At 38.7% G+C, this 23249-nt stretch overlaps 1 protein-coding gene across 1 annotated transcript in view; it reads right to left on the reverse strand.

The window, feature by feature from the left end:
* RAB38 (RAB38, member RAS oncogene family) overlaps positions 1–23249 on the reverse strand; it is a 59738-nt gene that overhangs the window by 15597 nt on the left and 20892 nt on the right. Inside the window, exon 2 of the mRNA XM_008020455.3 lies at positions 16805–17085. Coding sequence (XP_008018646.1) covers positions 16805–17085 — 281 coding nt within the window. The remainder of the gene's footprint in view (positions 1–16804; positions 17086–23249) is intronic.

Here is a 23249-nt window from a genome sequence, read left to right on the forward strand (position 1 = left end):
GGCTGGTGATCCAGGAAGTTGAGCCCTTTATGATGTCCTTGAACTGCAGCTCCAGTCCTGGGTACATACCTCAAGACTTGTTTCATGTTATAAATGAGCTCTTCTTTGGTTAAGTCACTCTTTTTAGGGTCTCTATCAAATGTAGATGAACACAACTCTAACTGAAATAGATGTTTTACTTTTTTTTTTTTTTTTTTTTTGAGACAGAGTTTCACTCTCGTTGGCCAGGCTGGAGTGCAATGGCGCAATCTCGGCTCACCACAACCTCTGCATCCCAGGTTCAAGCAATTCTGCCTCAGCCTCACAAGTAGCTGGGATTACAGGCATGCGCCACCATGCCTGGCTAATTTTTTGTATTTTTAGTACAGATGGGGTTTCTCCATATTGGTCAGACTGGTCTTGAACTCCCAACCTCAGGTGATCCGCCTGCCTTGCCTCCCAAAGTGCTGGGATTACAGGCATGTGCCACCACACCCAGGCTAGATGTTTTACTTTCAAGGGTAAAAATAATAGATTAAAAATGAAATTGGAATTGTAGATTGAAACCACAGAATAATATTTAATAGATATTAATAATAAAATTCTAAATGTGAGTTCAAGTTAATAGTTTAAATGCACAAGATTTCATTTGACAGCATATTATTTAGAAAAATAAGGGATTTTTAGTTGACCATATGTACAACATGTCTCTAACAGTTTGATACAGCTGTTGAAAATAAATTAATGTAGTGAACTACTGCATACAATAGAAATATTGTGGCCCAGGAAAGGTAGGTTAGAGTCCCATTATCCCATGCTCTGTTCCATCTATATCTAGTATATTGTCAACAGATCTGGCCACTCCACTTAAACTGGCATACGGACAGATTACAGTGTCCAGGTAAGACAACCAGAATGGTAAGGGTTCCCAAAGCCAATTCACTTGAACAACAGCAGGACTTCTTAATAAACAAGTCTTACCAAAGAGTGAAAAGTCATTCTGTGCCGGGAATTTGTGAAAGCCAAATAAGAAAATAAATGTTGGAAACTTTCAAAATTTGAAAGTTTTATACGAATGTTATATATTAATATTTTGAACATTCTTGGCAAGCAACAAAAGCTGACTTTCAATCTAGATGATGAACTCATTTACAAAGTTTCTGAATATTTTGGCCCTTTTGTAGACCTAAAATTTAGACTTGCTACTATGCTCTTTAAGTCAGATTTAAAAATCTCTAACTACTATAAAATCTGGTCAAAGTTTGCTCCTATTACACCCTAGACACCTCTGACCCATGCTAGACCTCCCAGTGACTTAAAAGAAAATACACTGTTGACAGAATAGAGGGGGATAATCATTTAATAACCTTATTTTCCTACTTTAACTTTTAGATCCACCAACTAGCAGAAACACAGTAAGTGAATGTAAGTTTTGATTATTTAAAGAGAGAACCAATGATGTATAATCTGACTTTTTTCTTGTCCAAAATCTTCCCAGTTTACTACTCAGAAGAATAGCGTAGAGAAAAAAAGTGAAAAGTCCGGCTACTCAAAAGTAATCTTATTAGGGCTCTCTACTGAGGAGAGTCCACTGAGTTCTAGTCTTGGCTATTTTGAAAAACATCTACGCTACCTCTATTACTTCCCCTCTCTGGGACCTCATTTCTTCATCTAAATGTAGGAATGCCAAGGTATTAGTCCTTAGTCCTTTTCTCTTTTCTATCTATACTCGTTCTCAAGGTAATCTCATTCCCAAGGGATCTTTATATAGTACCTATATATTCACAACAACCAAACATATCTGCAGCCTGGACTTTTATCCTGAACTGCAGAATCATACATAACTACTTACTTTACATCTGCTCTTACATGTATAGTAATCTTTTAGACTTTAACATACAAAAAAATGAATCTTGATATCTCTTCCCATTGATCCCTCTGTATCTCATGACCCCATTCAAAAACTGCCAACTCTATTATTATTATTTATTTTTGAGATAGAGTCTTGCTCTGTCACCTAGGCTAAAGTACAGTGGCACAATCTAGGCTCACTGCAACCTCCCCCTCCTGGGTTCAAGCGATTCTTGTGACTCAGCCTCCTGAATAGCAGGGATTACAGGTGTCTGCCACCATGCCTGGTTAATTTTTTCTATTTTTAGTAGAAATGGGGTTTCTCCATGTTGGCCAGGCTGGTTGCAAACTCCTGACCTCAAGTGATCCCCTCACCTCGGCTTCCCAAAGTGCTGGGATTACAGGTGTGAGCCACCTCACCTGGCCGCCAATTCTGTTCTTACAGTTGCTTAGGCCAAAAACTGTTTAGACATCCTTAAATCCTCCCTTTCTGTCATTACCTTTACTTAAATTGCAAATAAATCCTGTGTCTGATGAACATTCATAAGTACAATGTAGAATTTGAGTATTTCTCACTATTCTTTCTTAGATATTGCAATAGCATCCCAGCTGATCTCCTGCTTCCAACCTTTCTCACTATAATTCAGGTTCAACGAAACCACTGCAATGATCCTTTAGATCAAATCATATTACATCTCTGATCAAACCCAATGGCTTCTTGCACAGAAAATTCTCCCTCACAGAAAAATCCAAAGTTCTTACAATTATCTAAAAACTCAACAGAACGACATCACCTCTCTGACCTCATCTCTATCACTCTGCTCACTCTGCTCCATCTTCACTGGTTGCCTTGCTGTTCCAAAAATACAGCTGTCAGTTCCTGCCAGAGTGCCTCTGCTCATGCTATACCCACTTCCTCGATCATTTTCTTTTCGTGAATTTATATGGCTCAATAGTGCTCATCTTTCAACTATTTAACTTAAAAAACAACAACAACAAAAACACCCTCTTGTGTGTTTTTGTTTTTCCCTCTTGTGACCAGGGAAGGTTTCATCCTTTAGACATCCGCCTGTCTAAAACTGCTTTCTTCTCTTTGTACTCCTCCCTATATCCCACATTTTACATATGCCACACAAGCTCCCCTGCGTTCATGTTCTGCTTAGCACTTATCTCCACCTGACAAACTATATATTATGCTTATTTCCATTTTATAACCTGTCTTTACTCACTATAATGCAAGTTCCAAGGTGAGAGGGATTTTATCTATTTTGTCCACTGGTATAGCCCTAATGCCTAAAATAGTACCTGTAACATAGAGGTGCTCAATGATTATTTGAAGAATAAATGAATAAATAAAACAATAAAATAAGTACTTAGACCACAGGTTAATTTAAAGTGTTCGCCAAATCTAATATTCTTGTGTTTCCATGCAAATGGTAGAAGAATATATATAATGCTACTTTGGGGGTTAAATATGGGTTTCAACTACTGTGGTAATGCTAGATCTCTTTTGACTCTGATAGTTTGCATTTACTGCTCATGAGTGTGCTTCTTTACAAAAATCTGAAACACAGAAACTAAACTTATAACCAGATGACACAGAAGGTGATAACAGTCTTCCAAAGAAACTCTTCCTTTTTAAAGAGACTCATTCAGGAAGAGCAACCAGAACGAGCCTTTTGGGATGGTATTTAAAAATGGGATTTACAACATAATGTTTCAGAAACATATAGTATCCTGGCATTTCAATGCTGTCATTCCTCTTTCATTTGAGAACCCCAGGAGAAATGAAAGCTAAATAATTTGCCTTCCAGCTAATCAACAATTTTTCTTACACTAGAAAATTCAAAGTGACCGGGAATTATGAAAGTTCTCAAGAGAGAACTTCTTTCCTCTGGAGCAAGCTTTGACAAGCAAAATTATTCTCAAAAAGTGACTCCACTTCATTTAGTTCAAGGAAATGGATTTACAAATCTTAAACATTCATCACTGGCTTTTCTACATTATCCCTAGGGCTATTCCATCACTATAGGATATCTCTGGACACCACAGGCTAACCCAGCCTTTGAGCACTCCCCTAGCATGTTAGGTCCACAGACAGGCTACAGAGGAGTTGCTGCTGCTCCTCACTTTTGTTTAATGGGATATTGATTTTCCCCCAATCTCAGCAGGCTTTGTCAAGAAATCAATACCTCGGTAGCAGTGAAGTAGATGGTGATGAAACAGAAGGCCTTGGGAGGGTAGGACTGTCATCCACAAATCTAAGGGTGCTTCAAATGTGGCAAACAAGACACATCAAAGGCGGCAAAGGACCACAAAACAAAGGTCAGACAAAATCAATACTAAAAAAGCAAAATAACAGAGAAGGAGAGGGCAAACATATCTTAGTAACATAACCCTTTCTAAAACAAGGAAGCCACTCTGCCCAGGGTTGAAGATCAAGAAAGTTAACATTGGTTCTGACAGAAGAGACAGTGCCTTTGTCTACTGGTTTTCTTTTAGAAGTAGAAAGCTGGAAAGAATGAGAACATGAGCATCAGCATTCAAAAGATTTGCACACTTTTAGAAATCTAAAAGTAATAGAGAAGTAATAATAGGTTTAACAGGGTGTAGATAGCATGGTCTAAAGGGTGTGTAGAGGGAGATATGGAAAATAGTAGGACTAATTAATTACCTCAAAATCCAAGAACCTCAACACTTACTTAGTAATTGTAGTTGAAATCAGGGAGACTGGTTGAAAGTCCAAATGGGGACATCAACCCTGTCCCTTCTCCATTCTTCCATATAGGATATCAGCAGTCAGACATTTACACCGCAAGTCAAATTCTGGTTTATCTTCTGAACAAACTAAAGAAAGGAGACTTGAAACTCAAGAGATACTAACTAGCATGCCCTTGTAGGTGGTATGGAGATGGAAAAAATAATCAACTAAAAGTGTGCAAATATGGCAGCTGGGCTACTTCTTCCCTCTACTAAGAACTCTGACATCATCACCCTTAATGCGAAAGAACAGTTTTTCTATAGAGAAAAGACCTTCAACAACTGACATGCAGTCCCCAGTGAAAACCAACCTAAAGCAAAACCCACAAATCAACAATCACCATAGCCACTATTCAACAAGCCTTAGACACACAGAGCTCAGTATCTGCTTCTGATGGTCTTGCTCTCAAAATTTTTAAAAGGGACCATCAACATAAAATAGAAAAACAAAAGTGGACTGAAAAAATAATTCTAATGAAATAGACAATGCAAAAATCAGAAAAAACTGCAGAAAAATCAGTATCTTCACAAATATAATCAACTATTACATTCTTAAGATAGAATTTTTGAAAAAGAATAATCAGGATAAGATTGAGTTATTCAAAATTAAAATTATGATTGCTGAAATTAAAAAGTATAATAAAAGACTGGAAAATTGCAGCAAACTAGTAAACAGAATAAAACAAAAATAGCTAAAGTGCTGAAAATATGTGAAAAAATCATAGGCTCATAGACTTATTAGTTCGGGTTACACCATACTAGGAGTTTCATAAGTAAAAAACACAGAAAAAAAAGGGAAAAAAATTATCAAAGAAATAACAGTTTTCAGAACATGAGTCTGTAAGTTGAAACAGCTTACAGAGGGCCCAGAACAATAAATGAACAAAGGTTTATATAGAGCACATGATTGTGGACTTTCAGATTACCAGGGGTAAAGACATGATTCTAATAACTACCAGACAAAAGAAAATAGCTTATGCACAAAGCTTTAAGAATGAGAATGGTATGAGACTTCTGAAGAGTTATGCTAAATGCTATATTACAATGAAGCAGTGCCTTCAAGTTATAAGGGAAAATCATTTTAAACCAAGGAATCTACACATCTAGAGAGTTAAAATTGTGTGAGGGTTAGAAAATACATATTTGAAGATATCAACTACCTAGAAATGTCATGCAGCTTTTCCTAAGCAGTAGCAGGAGGCTATGTTCCAGCAAAACAGGACAAATAATTGGAATCCAGGGAGCAGGCACTCCCACACACAAGAATGTCAAAGCAAAGTCTCAGGATTACAGCCGTGTGCTGGCTGTATAGGGCATTCAGAATAAATTGCATGAGGAAAGGAGAGGATTCTGAGATGGAGATCTCCAAAACAGAACCAGTCTCAACAGAATAAATAATATAATGGACATTTTTTTAAACATTAAGGAATTAAGATTCATTGAAAATAAGCACAGACAGCCAATTATGTGAGTGAATAATATTTTCATTTTTAATGATATAAACCACGATTTTTGTCATGATTCAACCAAAAGCAGTGATAGAATTTTGCTGAAAAGACGGGGGAGTGGGGGAAGTAGGTAAGAAAATTAAATTGTCATCTGGAAAAGCAAATTATTAATGAGTATGTAGAAATCTAGTAAATCAAGAAATAGCAATATAAGACTATCATTTAGACACAGAGAAGTAAAAAATTATATATATATATGGAAGGAGGGATTTGAATGGAGACAGTTGGGTTCTAATTTTGACTCTGCCACCTGCTAACCATGGGATATTGGGTAAATTGTTTAACTTCTTTAAGTCTCAGTTCCTTAATATATAATACGGGCATAGTAATAGCACCTATTGCATAAAGGTTTGTGAGAACTAAATGAAATAAATAAAGCACTTATCACAAGACCTGTTAAACATAGATTTTATAAATACAATTTTTATTATTATTCTTAATAAGATTCTTTGTGGTCTTGTTTTGACAATTTTCTGATGACTGATAATGATAGGTTAACTCTGCAATAACAACACGTTCTTGATTAGATATCTTAGAAAAATGATGAGAGGCTTATTTTTGCTTTCTAAAAATGAAATATCCAGGAGTTCCTAAAGGTGGGTTCCTAATGCCACACTACACAGTATCCATTAAAAAGGAATTCTCGGTGCTTCTCTCAGTCTTCCTTTGAGGCCTCTCTTACTCTTGGCAACCCAGATTAAACATCAAAGAAGCTGCATCACTCACAGGTGCAGGTAACAACTTTTTCTTCAGCTGCTCTCACTGCTCTTGTAAAAGCCATCAAATTATCTGGAACTTCATACTATATTGTAATTATCTGTTTATTTGGGTGTCTTCCAGGAGTTGAACCTAATAGGAAACCATGCCCTCTATTATCAGTGTCCCAGTGCTTAGTAAAGTACCTACCTGAGTATATAGTAGGTATTCAAAGAATACTTCGAGAATGAATAAATGAATGAATAAATGAGTTAAATTCCAACACAATGCATCTTAACCAGGGTGCAAGTCGAAATCACCAAAGCAGTGTTTTCCAAAACATACATTCTAAGCCCCTCCAGACTTCTCTGAGAATACGGCCAAGGCATCTGCAATCTTAGCAAGCTCCTTACGTGTCCCTGATGCACCACTTTTACAAGAATCACTGTCATGGAATAGATAAGAGTGCTTGACTGGATCTGAAGTCTAGGCCTGGTCTCATCAATGAAAATCACTGAAAATCCTCCCCATAATTCTGTTTCTTTCTTTAAAAGAGACAAATTTGACAGCCATTGCAGGTGGCTCAAATGACAGTAGCTAAAACACAAATGAGAGATACATGTAAAACAGGATTATAAGAATTTCAGTGAGGAAAATTGCTATATTCTGGTCCTGGAGTGTGAAGTAGGAATGACCTGTATAATTCGGTGCACAAGCTAATGTTAGATTCTTATGGAATGTTATGTGGCATTGCCAAGCAAAAAATTTGCAAATCCCAGTTGAGGGCCCAAGGCAAGGCATTGGGGGAGGGGGGCAGAGCCGGGGAGGGCACAGCTTCCCTCACCTTCATTTTTCTTGTTTACATCCCCATCCACACTGCAGGGCACTACAATATCCCTGCTGTGCAGTTTCTGAAGAGCTTTCTGGATGAAAGGAGTTACATAATGTGGAATCCTCCTGGGAATTACAGCAGTAAATTAATTTTTCTGTTTCTACACAGTTATCTAAGGACATAAGTACCCTACATGGGCAGGGCCAAGAATAATAGAGTAAAACAATCTTTTGAAAGATTCCTTAAAAGGCAGTGCATCAAAATATTCTTTTCTATCCAATAAACACTGACCAAATGATCACTCTCTGCGTGCATGCCATTGTGCTGGGTAATGACCAGGAGGATTCACAACGCAGTGCAGGAGCCAGCCCCATAAGGAAATCATCTTAACATAGCATGTTAAGGTACAGGAGACACTGTAACAGCTGACAGTAGAGCCAAGTCCTGAAGGAAGAGTGAGAAACAGGTGCATAAAGCTAGGAAGCCTGGGGAAATACCAAGGCGTGATGGGGGACTTGATGCAGTTTAGCATAACCATGGAATAAATGGAAAGAGTAGAGATAGGCTTGGAGAAGCAGAAAACAAAATCTCACTATTGGGGTCTTCTATGCTCAAGAATGAGGGGTTTCTAAAGAATGTGGGACCTGGTTATATCGTGTCCAGCTTGAGTGCCTGTGTGGATGTGGGGTCTCCAAACTGGATAATTATGTTTGCAGAAAAGCTGATGAATGTCGTTTCAGATATGTTGGGTTTGAGGAGTTCTCTGAAAGATATCCAAGTAGAGATCCAGAAGAATCTGGAAGTCTGAGGTTTTAGAAACAAGTCCATGGCTAGAGGTAGAGATCCAGGAGGAAAGATCCAGGCTCAAAGATAACACACCTTACTTTCTAGATGTTTTCTTCCTCCCAGAGACTCATGGGAGCAGGCCTACAAGGATTCTTTTTTTTCAGACAGAATCAAGGTGGACCTGACTCTGTCCCCACCCTCTAAAAAACCGCAGAACCAACTGGGCACAAGACATATTTTTTGATGACTGTTTAATTGTGGTTTCAGTGGGGAGTGATTTTGCTCCTCCCACCAGAGGACATTTGGCAATGTCTGGAGATATGTTTGATGATCACAACTGATTGGGGTGTTGGGTACTACTGATGTTAAGTGGTTAGAGACAAGGAATGTTTCTAAATATTCTACCTTGCACAGCACACACATACTTCCCTCCCAGTCCCAGCTATGAATTATTTGGCCCAAAATGCAATAGTGCTGAGGCTGAAAAGCACTACGCCTTATATTAGGATTTGCCAAATTTTCTACAGAAAAGGCACTAATTGAATAAGAGGTGTTATTTAATTGGCATTTGTCTTTTGACTTTTGGACATTACTAAGAAACTGTTGAATCTTTGAGTTCAGACTTCTACAGTCCATGAGAATTCTCAGCCAGAAGTGTTTATGTTAATGGACATGGTCTGACATACTGCGAAGCTTTGCCCTCTCTTTCCCCTCCACCTTATACTTCAGCCTCATTGAACTGCAGCATTGTCAGCACTTTCTGTTATTTCTCAACTCCATGCCTTTCACATGCTGTTTCCTCTTCCTAGAATACCTTTCTCCTTCCATCTCTGCCTTTGGAAATTCTGAAGATTTTCCAAGTCTGTGTTCCCCTCCTACCTTCCTACCCTCATACATCATATGGCCTCTACAGGTTTCCTCAAGAGGTGTCCTCTCTCCAACCAATATGGCTGGTACTACCTAGGAGATAGATATATGCTAGGCCAGCTCATATAGTGCAGTTCAGCCCTCTCTTCTGATGGATGGTCCTTGCCTAGAGAGATGAGACCACAGTAGCGATAGCTCTCGGAGTGGCTACATCCTTCTGACCTCAGAAAAACAGGCCTTTCCTCAACTAGACTCAGCTCTAGGATCACAAGGAATTCTGAATCTGAGAAAGACTGCTGAGAAGCATTGAAGCACTTTCGCAGATCATGGAAAATGTGGGCTTCGACCAGATAACTAGGGGTCAGAATCATGACACAAGGCTGCATGGCTTTGAGCAAGTCCCTTAATCATGCCACGACTCCTTCTCTCCATAGAAAATAGGGATAATGCCTCATTATTGTAAGAATTAGTGATAATAGCTGTGAAATGCCTGGAAGGTTCTTAGTATGCAATAAATGATTGCCCTCTCTACAAATAATACATGGGCACGAAAAAGTTGCATATATAATTTCAAGAGATTCTTGGAGCATCCTGTGCACTGAAGCATGGATCCTCTTTTACAGTCAGCCCATGGTGTCATGAATTGCTTAAGTCCCTTTCCATAGGTATCTGTAAAAAAAATGTGTTGGAGTCAGGCAATTCCTGAAGAAAGAGTTAATAGTTAGCCAGAGCAAGAATTATTTGTTGGGGCAGGGTATCAGAATCAGGGATTCTAATTTGAGTTCTGAAGACTCCTTACTACTAAAGCCAGGGTATTTTTCTATGTTTCTTCTCTCACATCCAGAGCTGGACTTCGTTGGGCAAAATGAAATACAGAAAAAGAATGTCCACTGCATTATAATCCCATACAGTGTGGCCATCATGAACAAAAGCAGAAAAATGAGAAAAAGATAGGTTTCTGACAATGACTAGAATAAAAGTACATGTGAGAAAAGACCCTTCCTTATCCAACTCACCCAACAATTCCATGTGAATTGCTCCATTGTGTCATATTTCTTGGAAGATGTACTTACACATCTGTATATCTGTCATTAGACTTTAAACTCCTAGAGATTAGGACCACATTTTACTCATTTATCTATCCCAGTCCCTGGTCTACCATGTATCAATTGCTTAATAAATAGTTATTATATAAGATCAGACTAGAAAAAGTTGTAAGGTAGTACAATGTGGAGGATGGGTGGTTAAGCTGTTCTGTCAGCATATCTAGCTTGAAAATCCTGACTCTTCCATACACCACTATGAGATCTTTCGCTAGTCACTCTCTAATTTAAACTTTAATTGCTTCCTCTGTGAACAGAAAAAGTAACAGTACTTACCATACAAGATTATTTCAAGGATAAGCTAAAATGCATGTAAGCCACTAGCACAGTGCTTGACTACAGAGAAGCTATTCTCATTTTGAGGCATCGGTGGTAAACTTTGAAGCATAAAAGGTCAGATGGTAAATAATTGAAGCTTTGCAGGCTATAAGGTCTCTGTTACAACTGTTTAACTTTGTAGTTGTAACATAAATGCAGCCATTGATAACATGTAAACCAATGAGCACAGCTGAGTTCCAACAAAACTTTATTTACAGGGCAGGCCATATTTGGCCCACAGGCCATAGTTTGCTAATGCATGTTCTAAGGTGTCTAAATTTAAATCATTAAGAAGTAGAACCTACAGAAGATTCTTGAACTAGGCAGTGACAAAATCAAAGTCATCCGTTGAGCAGGTTAAGTTTTTAATAGCATGCAAAACACTACAGTGAGCAAAGTCTGGAGTCAGGTTATTATGACTGTCCAAACATGAAACATGAAAGATCTGAGCTCTAAGTAATGAAAATATGAACCATGTAGGATAGAATGACATATGCAACACCTTGCCTTATACAAACCAAACGATGGTTATAGTCTCTGATCGTTCATTTCTATTCTCCTATTATACAGTATCTTAGTCACAGTTAGACCTCAGACTGTCTAGTAAATTACAAGCATTGATGTAGGGAACCTCTAGAGAATTGATTAGCTAAAGATAAAATATTATTATTAATTTATATTGATCCTTAAATAGATAACTAGCTTGAATTTGAGACTCATATACACTTCAACTATTCCCAACTTCAGAAAACAATTTTAATTCTTCATGTAGGGCGTTAATAATCTGTTAGAAGTGATGACTCAAATAGTTGTACTACAGACTGGTGGACATTATGTGAAATCACTATTAAACACAGCCATCATTTCCTGTATATTATGATTCTAAGTGATTCTAAGTTTTGTCCGGTTTTAGATTTCAAATCAGGCCCTTCCTTTTATGTCCCTAAGTATAACCAGCTCAAATCAGTTCAGCTACAAATACAGGGTTAAATGTGCTGTGACAAATTAAGTCAGTGGAGGTATATCTTATAACTGCATCTACATTATTTGGAGATGGATGCCTACAACCTACAACTGGTGGAATCTAGGTCATCTGCCTGTGCCTAGCTGCACAGGAAGCAAAAGAAGAAAGTTTTATGAGTTCTTCTTGGCGAGGTGAGCTTCCTACAGCTGGAAATTCCCCAAAGATAGCAAATATATTTAACAGTTGTTAGAAAGCCAAACAACATGAGAAATATCCACTACACCGTGAAACATCCATTCCTCTCCCTAAGAGAAACTAATACAATCTTATAGAGAACAGTATTAGATATATTATTTTTCTCAGCAGAATACATGTTAACATTTTTATTTTTAGCTTCAAATAAAAGGCAAAAATTGAGTATAATTTAACATAAGCTTCTTCCAAGTGCACCTGTTGCTCTTAGAACATTTTGGGAGAGAGGGTGGGTCCAAAAAGTCACTATAAATAGCATAGAAAGAACCAAAGATATCTGTTAGGAGTAGGACTGGTATAGTGGGAGCAAGAACTGGAGGCACTGGAGGTTCTTTCTATGAATTTGACTTTTGTCCCCACTATTGCATAGGTACAACTTGCTCCATTCTTTCCCATCTACACTAGTGTTCGTGGTGGTGTATTTGTGAGCATAGCCACACCTGATCCACTCTGTTATGTGAGCAGAATGGAGCAGGCTGGAAAGGGCTAAGATACAGAAACAGACTTTTCCACTGGAGTGTGGCTGTTGTGTGCATCACAGGTAAATCGGCGTATGGGCTGTAGGTAGAGACAGTAGGAATAGTGTAGAGTATGTAAAGTGTGTGTCTATGTGTGGTGGGATCAGATATTATGCATCTGGGCCCCACATACATTATTTCTCTCTCTTTTTTGGGGGGAGGGGGGGAATGGAGTTTTGCTCTTGTCACCCAGGCTGGAGAGCAATGGTGCGATATCGGGTCACTGCAACCTCTGCCTCCCAGGTTCAAGCGATTCTCCTGCCTCAGCCTCCTGAGTAGCTAGGATTAACAGGTGCTCACCGCCACGCCTGGCTAATTTTTGTATTTTTAGTAGAGACGGGGTTTCACCATGTTGGCCAGGCTGGTCTTGAACTCCTGACTTCGTGATCCGCTTGCCTCGGCCTCCCAAAGTGCTGGGATTACAGGTGTGAGCCACCACACCCAGCCACATTATCTCTTATGCTATTATCTCTTAATGCTCACAGTAGCTCTAGGTGAGTGGGTGTGATTAGAGAGTGAATTCAAAAACAGCAACTGATGGAGGTTCAGGCAATGGGCACCAAGAATGTACCAGGTAATTTGTTCAGCAGGCAGCAAAACCAAGTCAGCCTTTGAAATAGGCCCTGAAAATATACTAACAAGAGAAGGGCAGGGTCCTTATCCTAAAGAAACAGATCTGCCAAAGCAGATTATAAAAATGGGATATGGGCACAGGAATGTTAAAATATCCATTATTAGAGCTAAAGTATGATGTAGAGAGTAAAATAAGTTGAGCTCATGATCTACAGGGTGACCATGTAAATTTAAATTACAAATTAAAAATGAAGGTATTATTAATAATTATGCTGGAACAGCAGGTATAAACCAGGAATTTGGGGGACAAAATGGGACACACAAGTACCCCAATTACACATCACCTAGAGAATCTACAGGGGGAATTCAATGAAATACAGCCAAGAAAGCAAAAGAATGCAAATGTTAAAAATCAAAGAATATGACTCAGAAAAGACTATTTTCTTTCCTTTGGTTTTAATATTGGGAGAGAGAATGTGAAAAACCAGAGACACCAACATGTATTTAATTTTTATTTTTTCTCTCTTAATTCACTTGCCAGCCAGGGGCTACCATGATTGCTCCAGCAACAGCATTAGTCATGAAAACTCTCATGGAAAGTTACTCCATAGGACTGAAGAGCAAGAGGGTAAATTTCCCTCAGTAGTGGGGTCCATGGTAAGATGGAGGCTGGTTTCAATGACTAACTCATCTAAAACCCTGAAAGTTTCAACTGCAGAGATGTCCAAGTTGATGATGATACCTGAAGGATTTCTGCTGCATGTGCCCATGGGGACAAAGCCAGAAGTTTGACTCAGAAGTTTCAGCGATGCGAAGAAAGGAAATCAGGTATTTATCACCAGACATTATGTCATCACTCAAAAGGACTCTAATTTTTAGTAGATTGACTGTCTAAGAGAAGGATACCTATGGGAAATGTTCTCTGATCTCAAAATGAAGGAATTCATAGCTATCCCCATAATCTACCATCTCTGCTTCAGGCAGACAGTTAAATCTAGGCCTCAGTTTTGTAAATGTTGTAATACTATAGTCAGAAAGTTAGCAGAGCTTTATCAGAGATCTTTAAAAAGAATTTTAAAAAAGTTTGACACTCCAGTTTGTCAATGCTGCAGGATTGTTCCTGAGCTTCTAAGTGTTGACTTTGAATACTAATCTGGCACAGGCAAGACATTCTCGTTAAGACATTCAGAAGGACAACCTCAACAGCATTACGTATGGAAGGAAAAGAGACGTTGAACATGCCTTCTATATTTTACAATAAAGCCTTGTACTCTCTTGATTATAATGCTTGTGAAATCTCATGTCCCCCCTCCCCAACACTGTACAAAGTTTCTCTTCAAAGTTCACACTTACAGGGATTTGGAGGATTAGAAATCCAGTACCTAAGTAAGGTGGGTCAGCCAGTTCTAGAGGTACTAAACATTGTGTCCTTAAGCAGGCAGTTTAACACTATAGTGGTTGAGCAAGGAATGTCAGAGTGAGGTGAAAAATGTCTTCGGAAGGTCTTTTGACCCACACGTAATTTCAAGCCTCCCTACAGATTCATAGGCCTCTTCCTTTCTTTTTTCCCTTTTTTCTTATTAGCACTTAATAACTATCACACACTGTATATTTTATTTATGTTTTGTTGTTGTTGTTATCCATGAAGACAAGGTTTTATCTGTTTCATAAGTTTCTACATTCTCAGTGCCCAGAACATTTGTCTGGCATATAGCAGGTATTTGATAATATTTATTGGTCGAACGAATGAATGAATAAATAACAGAAGACTCCTCTCCCCATGTAAGTGTGGGTCATTCAATCTAGTTAGCACTTAAAAGGAGTTCTCCAAAGTCCTACTCTTTCTCCCCTGTGCCTGGAGACTTCTGAGCTGAGAGTGACATTTTTTGAAAGAAAGCAATTTGAAGGAATATGCAGGAACTTTGGAGTGAAATTGAGTGTGGTGCTAAAAGGAAATGAAAATAAGTGAATTCACCCACATTTTGGAATTAAAAGAAAAAAAAACAAAAAACAGGCTAACATTCAAAAAAGAAAATAGACTACAAAAAGAAACCATGCTTGTTAAATTTCTGTAACCTAATCATACCTTTCAGTTGTGCTCTGTCTCCCCTTACAGCAAGAAATCCTTCAACCACATAAACTAAAAAGGTTTATGAGAGTCAAGAAATATAAAATGATGGGGAATGTATCCTGAACCAAAGGAAGAATCCCAAGAAACAGGGGAAATCAAAATTTTAAATAGAATGAAAGGGAAAAGCACACTGGCACACTCAGGCCTCAAAAGACAGACAACAACTCTTGCAACTGAGCAATAACAACTTTCCAAACATAAAAGCTAGTGACAGAAGAGCAAGGAGACAGGCTTCAAGGCTCTCCAGGAATGGTTCAAACAAAAGAACATCCCACTGTGACAGAAAAAGTGGCACCACTGCCCTTTTCTTCCTCTGCATCATCTCCAATCCAAGTGCTTGCTTAATTGTGCTGGTCTTTGTAATGTGGTGGTGTTCTCAAATCCAGGTTTTCTTTCCTATCTATAGCCACTATTCCAGTTTAAGCTCTCATTACGTTCTCACAGAACATGGTAACTACCATGCCACTCTCTCTCCTGGTTTACTGCCCTCCAATCTGTCTTCCAATAGTTTCTCCAAGGCAAATTGGACCATTCTACTTTCCAGTAGGAAACCCATTAGAGATTCCTCCTCAGCCTTTTGGAATGATGACCATTCCAGTAATATTTTCAAACCATTTGCTAATGAGGGGCACAAATGTTCACTATAAGGCCCAAGTGTGAACTCCATAAGTACAGAGCCCATGGCTATCTTATTCATAGCTGAATCCCAAAAACTAGCGCAATGCCTGTGCTCCACAAACATTTAATATTTGAATAAAAGTGGAAAAATCATGATCTAAAACCATGTAAAATGCAATCCTAATAATGTAATTATATGCAGACACACAAAAGTCAGAAAATACAGCAAAAAATAGTTATTCTTTTTAAATTTTAGTTATGGTTTTTTATGGATTTTCAAATTTTGCCATGAAAGTTTTTTTTTTTTCCTCCTGTGATACTGAGATTTTAAAAATACAGGCACAAACAAAAAGAGAGTAGAACAAAAGCCAGACACCTGACATATCAGATGGCAACATTAGGGAACAATGGGAAGTATATTATCCTCATCACATCATACAGGATCCTTCATCTTCCAGCCCTGCCTCAGCTTCACCTCCTGCCACTTTTCTGCTACCCAGGGGAATCAGCATGGCCAAGCTATGCTGTGTTCTTCACATTTGTGCTTGCTGTCTATTCTCTGTTACCCCACCATTCCGGTATTCCCAATGTAGTGTTTTCCATCTTTTCTTTCCTAGGAGCAAGCACATTTCCTGACGTACAGGTGAATATATTAAATATCGATTGTGTAAATTAACTAACACATGAATAAGGCCTTTACTATAAAACCATACTCACGTAATAAAGTTGTTGTGAGGACTAAATAGGAAAATGCATGCAAAATATGACTGGCTCATAGTAAGACCTCAAAAAGCAAACACAGTTATCCACTATTACTATTGTAACCTTCTACAAGTTGCTTTGCTCCTCTTGCCACAATAATAAATTGTAGACAATAATTCCTGCTTTGCCTGCTCATTGCATTGACATGAGAAAGAGCTTAGAGCAATCTGGAAACCACAAATCACTAAACAAACATATTATTATCATTATGAGATAATGATGATTATATGCCATTTTTCTTTGTGAACCTTGCTTATGTTAAGCTTATTATTTAAAGTCACATTACCTTTGCTGATGTTTCAAACCATCCTACGAAACCATGCTCCTTGCAGAACTGGTCCATCTTGAGGCCATTGTTCATGAGCACATCCTTCCCCTGGTCACATTTGTTGGCCAACAAAACCACTGAAACCGGTTTGCCATTAGGGAGAGTTAACTTGGAGTCCAAATCATTTTTCCACTTTGCCACTGCTTCGAATGTGGCTGGCCTGGTGACATCGAAGACAATAAATGCACCCATAGCTTCTCGGTAATAGACCCTCGTCATGTTTCCAAATCTTTCTTGACCTGACACCAAAAAGAAATAAAAGTAAAAATGTATTACAATTGCAAACTGAATCATATTAGAACTTCATGAAGCCTCCAAGATGAGCAAGTCAATCAGTAAAATGCTTCATCTTTATTGATTATCTTTAAAGAGTGAACTATATATACAATCATGCAGCTTTATTCTTGATTTTTGATTTCAGAAGGGAATTCATTCATTTAACAAATACGTACTGAGAAATTTCTGTGTACCATGTAATATTCTAGACCTATGCAAATATAGTATTCCAGTAGCCACATGTGGCGATTTAAATTAAATGAACAAAAACAAAACAAAATTTTTAATTCAAGTACTCTGTCACCCTAGCTAGCTACATTTCAGATGATCAGTAACTGTATGTCGCTAGTGCCTACTGACTATGCCAATAATAAAACATTTCCATAAGTATAGAACATTTGATTGGGCAACACTATTCGAAATATTTGGGATACTCTGATTAAAACATAAAAATTCCTGCCACCATGGAGATTACATTTTAATGGGAAGACAGATTCTAAACAATAAACATAATAAATAACAAAATTATGGAGTATGCTTAAAAGGACTCCACAATCTAGTCCAATTAAAGGTTGTATATTAGCTAAAATTCATTCATGTTTACTAACCATGAGAAATGTGATTTACATAAGTGATTATAAAGGTGCAATTATTACCCCCATTTTAAAGTGAGAAAATTGAGACTTAGTCTAAGTAACATTCTCAAATCATATAGATAGGAAGCTTAAGAAATCATAATTCAAACCTGAGCTGTTTGAATCTAGAGCTCACAGTCTTTTACCAACATTAAATACTCTCAACTACTAAAGTATAGGCTTGTACTCTCTCTTCTGCAGGCTTATATACCAGGACCACACACAGGACCATCCCACTGAATTTGACCGAACAGATATTTATTGGACATCTATTGTATTGATGCCAGTTTCTGGACTACTCACTCAGAATTCAGCAGTGAACTAGATGGTCTCTACCCTTAAATGCTCTACAACCTATTGGGTAAGAAAAGCCCTCCTATAGCAAAACACTAAATAAGTTTTGTTTTTGTTTTGTTTTGTTTTTTAGGATAAGGATTGGTTTTAGAATTAGAATCAGTTGGAATCAATTTTGCTCTGATGCTTAATTTTCTAATTGAATATTGTCAAGTTTCTTAAGCACTCTAAGTTTATTTTTCCTTATCTGCAAATTGGCAATAATAATATGTACTGCACAGTGTTGCCAGGTGGATGAAGTGAATTAATATATGCAAAGCACCCAGCATAGTACCTTAGAACTAGTCAATACTGGAGTTTTCCTTCTCTTTTGGCAGCATGTTAAAAAATGTGAAAGACAATATGGCACAAGTTCTGAAATCAGAGTTTCAGATCAGGGTTTATGACAAAAAATAATTGTAAGTATTTCAGCTGAATAACAAAAATGAACAAAATTCTATTACTTCTACCTCTGTCTACTAATGGTTACTGAAGACAGGAGCTAATGAAGACTTGTATTTTCTGAACTCAAAACCCTAGAAGTATGTGACCAGACGAAGCCTTTTTATTCTGATTTGGGAATTTATTAATGTTAACAGTCTTATAAAGTCATATAAATTAAAACAAAGTTAGCATGTATTTAACAAGTCAACTTTTATTGGAAAGAGTAAAATGCTAAAACTGGGATGTATCTAAGAAAATACAGGTTAACATATCTCTAAGAAGAATACTTTATCCTTAATTTTGAGCTCAAAACTTTATGATGGTAAGTTTTAATTCAAGTTAGCAAGCTGTTTTGCAGATGGTTATATTTACATTGGTAGTAGCACTGAAGTTGTAAGAGAAGGCTCCCTAAGCACTTAGTGAAAATGAATGAAGGTTGAGGGCTCTGGTCCCAGTGTGTGAACCTGTGTGCACAAGCAAGTATCGCTGGAAAAAAGAGTATTTTGTCATAGCCAGCACATGACAATCTTACAGTATTTCTTACATGGGTTATACCAGAGATGCGTTTTTTATCCCATAGTTGTCTAGTCAGTGAAAGAAAGGGGCAAAATATTCTCCACATGACACATAACTCAGAAATGAACTTTTAGTTTTCCCAAATAAGTTTTAAACTTCTTTTTTTCTTTTTAAATTCCTGGTGCAAACAGTGATCTCCTTTGATACTGCCCAGGGTGGCCATGACATTTCAGAAAAATAGGGTAAAAAAGCCTTCTATGATTACTCAGAACTTCCAAGGCCTTTAGGCTTTTAAAGGATGTCTTATGATCTCTTTCAAGGATCTAATCAGATGAAGAGCAAAGTCAGGGGTTAGTCAATAATCTGCTTGTCCAGAAGTTTTCATAGTAGAATAAGGCAGTCCTCAAGAATAAAGATTTTGCATTTTAAATATATGATAGAGTTATTTTAAGACCATACAAAAAGCAATACATAGGCTATACCTTCATAGAGAATCAAAAAGGAAAATGTGTGTGTGTGTGTGCATGTGCATGTGTGTTTGAGTTTGTGAATGTATGTATGTTAGATCAGAAATAAGAAGAAGACAGCTTGTTTCTAGAAAGAAAAGATGTTTATATGTTGAGGTCACTGAGCCAGCCCACTTGGAGAGTTTATATTTTTGGCATTCCAGTAAGAAGTCACATTTAGATCAGAGCATTCCTAGCACTCACACTGTTTCCTTCCTTTTTCAACTGATAGTCCTCTTTGCTGTTTCTTATTCAAAAAATGAGAACCATGTGACTCAGAGTGAGTGCCTACTTTTGGGCAAAGTAGAGACCTGATGAATTCACCGTAGTTAAATTTCCTGTTTAAAAAATGACTATAATTCAAAAACTTCCCTTGGTTTTAGATCACTTATTCAACACATACTTACGGAATAGCTAATGTGGCTAAAGCTCTATACTTTGTGCTGGAAATATACAGTTTTTACCCAGGAGAAATTTCTAAACTGTTGTCACACTAGATTACTGCACTGAAAATAATCCACTTTACCACGTAAGTCCCCAATGCTCTTAAATACACACTTCATAGCAGTGTAGATGTGGCTCATGATTCAGCTTTCAGCTATGAGGGGTGTTAAATGAGAAAGCAATCAACCAAATCACAAAAGTTAATATAATTGCTGCAGGAACTATTTACATAATCTCACAGCAGAAGATACCAACTTGAAAAGTCAAAAGACGTGGTCTTAATTTTACTCACTGGTTACCAGAACAGGCTCAGACACATGTATTTCTCTCCCTGAGACTCAGTTTTCTTATCTATAAAATGAACTTGGTGTGGCTGATCTCAAACGCCCATTCCTCATGCCTTAGATTAAATCAAACTTTGGCCCCCTGTACCAGCAGCCTGAAATGGTCCATTTGGTGCCACAGACTCAGCTAAAAATACACACAAGCATCACAGCTATAATGTGTATCTAGCAATATTTTTACTTCAAGTCATCTTCTAACTCCCTCCTCACTCCTTTAACCAAAGAGACTCCAGTATCCACCTAACATTTCTACTTCAGAGGTAGCCCTTGGCTCTGCCCGTCCTCTCCCTCAGCACTGCTCCTGCTCCAGCTCAGCCCCTCATTGCTCCTCACCTGGACCCCTGGCAGCTCCCTAAATGGGGATCTCAGTATCTAGGCTCTCATCAATGTCTCTCTCCCCAAATATAAACATAAATGTAAGCATAAGTCTTCAGGCAGTTGCCATTCTGGCAGCATAAGAAATCACTCTGGCGCCTAAGAAATACCCATCCCTAGTTGAGTTGCACTTTTCAGAGATTCTTTATTGTGTTGTTTTTGTGAAGAGATCAGAAATCTGTATTTTTAAGCTATCTCTACATGATGTTAGTGTATGACCTAGTCTTAAAACTGCTGTTTCTTTTTTTTCCCCCAAGATAGTAGATTAGAGCCTTGTAGCATGCCTCAGCCATGTGGAAATAGCAAGATAGTGCATAAAGGCCAACTGTGTGGGCTTTATTTCAAGAAGGAAAATGGGAATCCACCAGGACAACCTAAATTGAAGGACACCCCAAATCCCAGGGAGGGGAACATGGGCAAACAGCCCCTTTGATGGCATCCAGCTAATAAAAGTGAGAGAAACTCAGGTACATGAGAGAGGCAGAGAGCCTCCTTCTGTGACCTGCCTTTCCACTGGGGATCCCAGCAAAGCATGCCAAGGGAAAGCACTTTGTATCTCCCAAGCCCTAGAGCTAACTTGCAGAGTTTCTTGGAGACATTGTGAGGGAAAGACGTGAGGAAAAGCTGCAGACATTTTCCCATACCCAGGACCAAGATCAGGATGCCATTTTTAATCCGAGTGCGTAGCAAGGCAGCCATTCATTTTAATCTCTAGCCAGAGACCAGGGCACTCACTCTAGAGAAGTGTAGGAGTCTCCACAGCCAGAACTGTGGAAAGCCCCTCAGCAGTAGGTGCTGGAATTGTGTTCTCCTCTGTCACAACACTGGGACAGGAGGAGAGCTGATAAAGCTGCAGTTTCTACTGGGCAGTAATACTTGTATCTAGGGCCAGCTTGGCAATCTGGAACCAATCTGCAGGTGTCCAGCCTGCTCGCCTGAGATTGTGGTGCAGCAGGGCCCTCTTTGCTCTACTCTCAGGCAGAAATCCAGGCATTTGGAGCACCCACTTGACCAGACCAGTAGCCTGAGTTGCCCCATCCATGACAGACATAGATCATGGTACAGCAAGCCCCTCTCCACTCCATGGCTAGGCAGATCTCCAGGCATTCGGACGACCTGTTCACATGGAGCAATAGTCTGACCTGCACCACTCATCCTGTGCAGTGATCCTGGTGCAGGGAGGCAAACTCTGTTTCACATCAGGGCAGATCTCTGGGCATTCAAAGCACCTGCTCATCTGGCTCAGCAGCCTGAGCCACCACACCTATTCTGAACATAGACCATGAGGCAATGAGGCACTCTCTGCTCCATGCCCAGGCAAATCTCCAGCCATTAGGAGCACCAGCTCACTGGAATTGGCAGCCTGAGCCATCCCACCCCACATGTGCAGAGATTGTGGTGCAAGGATAGCCTCTCTGCTCTATATCCAGGCAGATCTTTAGGCATCTGAAGCACTTACTCTCTTGGATTAGGGGTTTATAGGCTGCTACCCTTCCCATGCAGTGCACTTGGGGCTAAGGAGATTTCCCAGCCTGATGCTGAGGTACACAACTGGGCGCTTGGTGGCTGCTCCCCAGATTCTCCCGCAGCACAGTTGCTTGCCCCTGTCATTAGGAGACCTGTAGATGAACCTACCTGGTCTGGCCCCACCCATTGCGGCCCCCAATCCCCTGGGCTGAGCAGGGAGCTCAGACAACTGTGCGTTCCAAGAATCAGCCCATTGCCTGAGGCAACAGAGAGCTTCCACCAGTAAACAAGGATCAAGTATATACGTAGTCACATTCGCCACAGCCTGCTATCATGCATAAGCACTGTCTACTGGCATATAGGTCAAACCGCACAGCCCAATATAAAACCTACAGAAAGAAGTACATAAGGCTACAGAAGCAAAACCAAAAGACCCAATGGAGTCGGGGAAAGGAAAAGGAAAAGGGAAAGAAAAAAATAGCAAAAGTATGATAGGGAGATAAAGAAAAAGAAAAAAAATCCTACAAACATGAAAATAATTATAAAAATTAGAAGTGCCAAAATTTCCAAATGAAAAGGAACAAGCACAAAAATCCTGACACTATGAAAAATATGAATGCAGTGACACCATCAAAGGATTGCACTAGCTTTCCAGCAAAGGTCCCTAATGAAAATAGAAATTCAGAAGTGACAGATAAAGAATTCAAATCATGGATTGCAAGGAAGCTCAATGAGATCCAACACAAGATTGAAAAGAAACTTCTAAAGCAGTCCAGAAAATGAAAGAGGAGATAAATCTTAAAACATCATTAATCACAGCTTCTAGAATTGGACAACTCACTTAAGGAACTACAAAATACAAGTGAAAGCATTATCACTAGACTAAACCAAGCAGAAGAAACCATTTCAGAGCTTAAGAACTGGTCTTTTGAACTAACCCAGACACACATATATTAAAAAAAGAGAATATTTTTTAAACGAAGACAGTCTTTGAGAAATGTGCAATTATGTAAAAAGATCAAACCTACAAATTACTCCTGAGAGAGAAGAAAAATTAAAAAAC

This window comes from Chlorocebus sabaeus, chromosome 1, assembly GCF_047675955.1.
Source record: "Chlorocebus sabaeus isolate Y175 chromosome 1, mChlSab1.0.hap1, whole genome shotgun sequence".
Classification (NCBI taxonomy): Eukaryota; Metazoa; Chordata; class Mammalia; order Primates; family Cercopithecidae; genus Chlorocebus; species Chlorocebus sabaeus.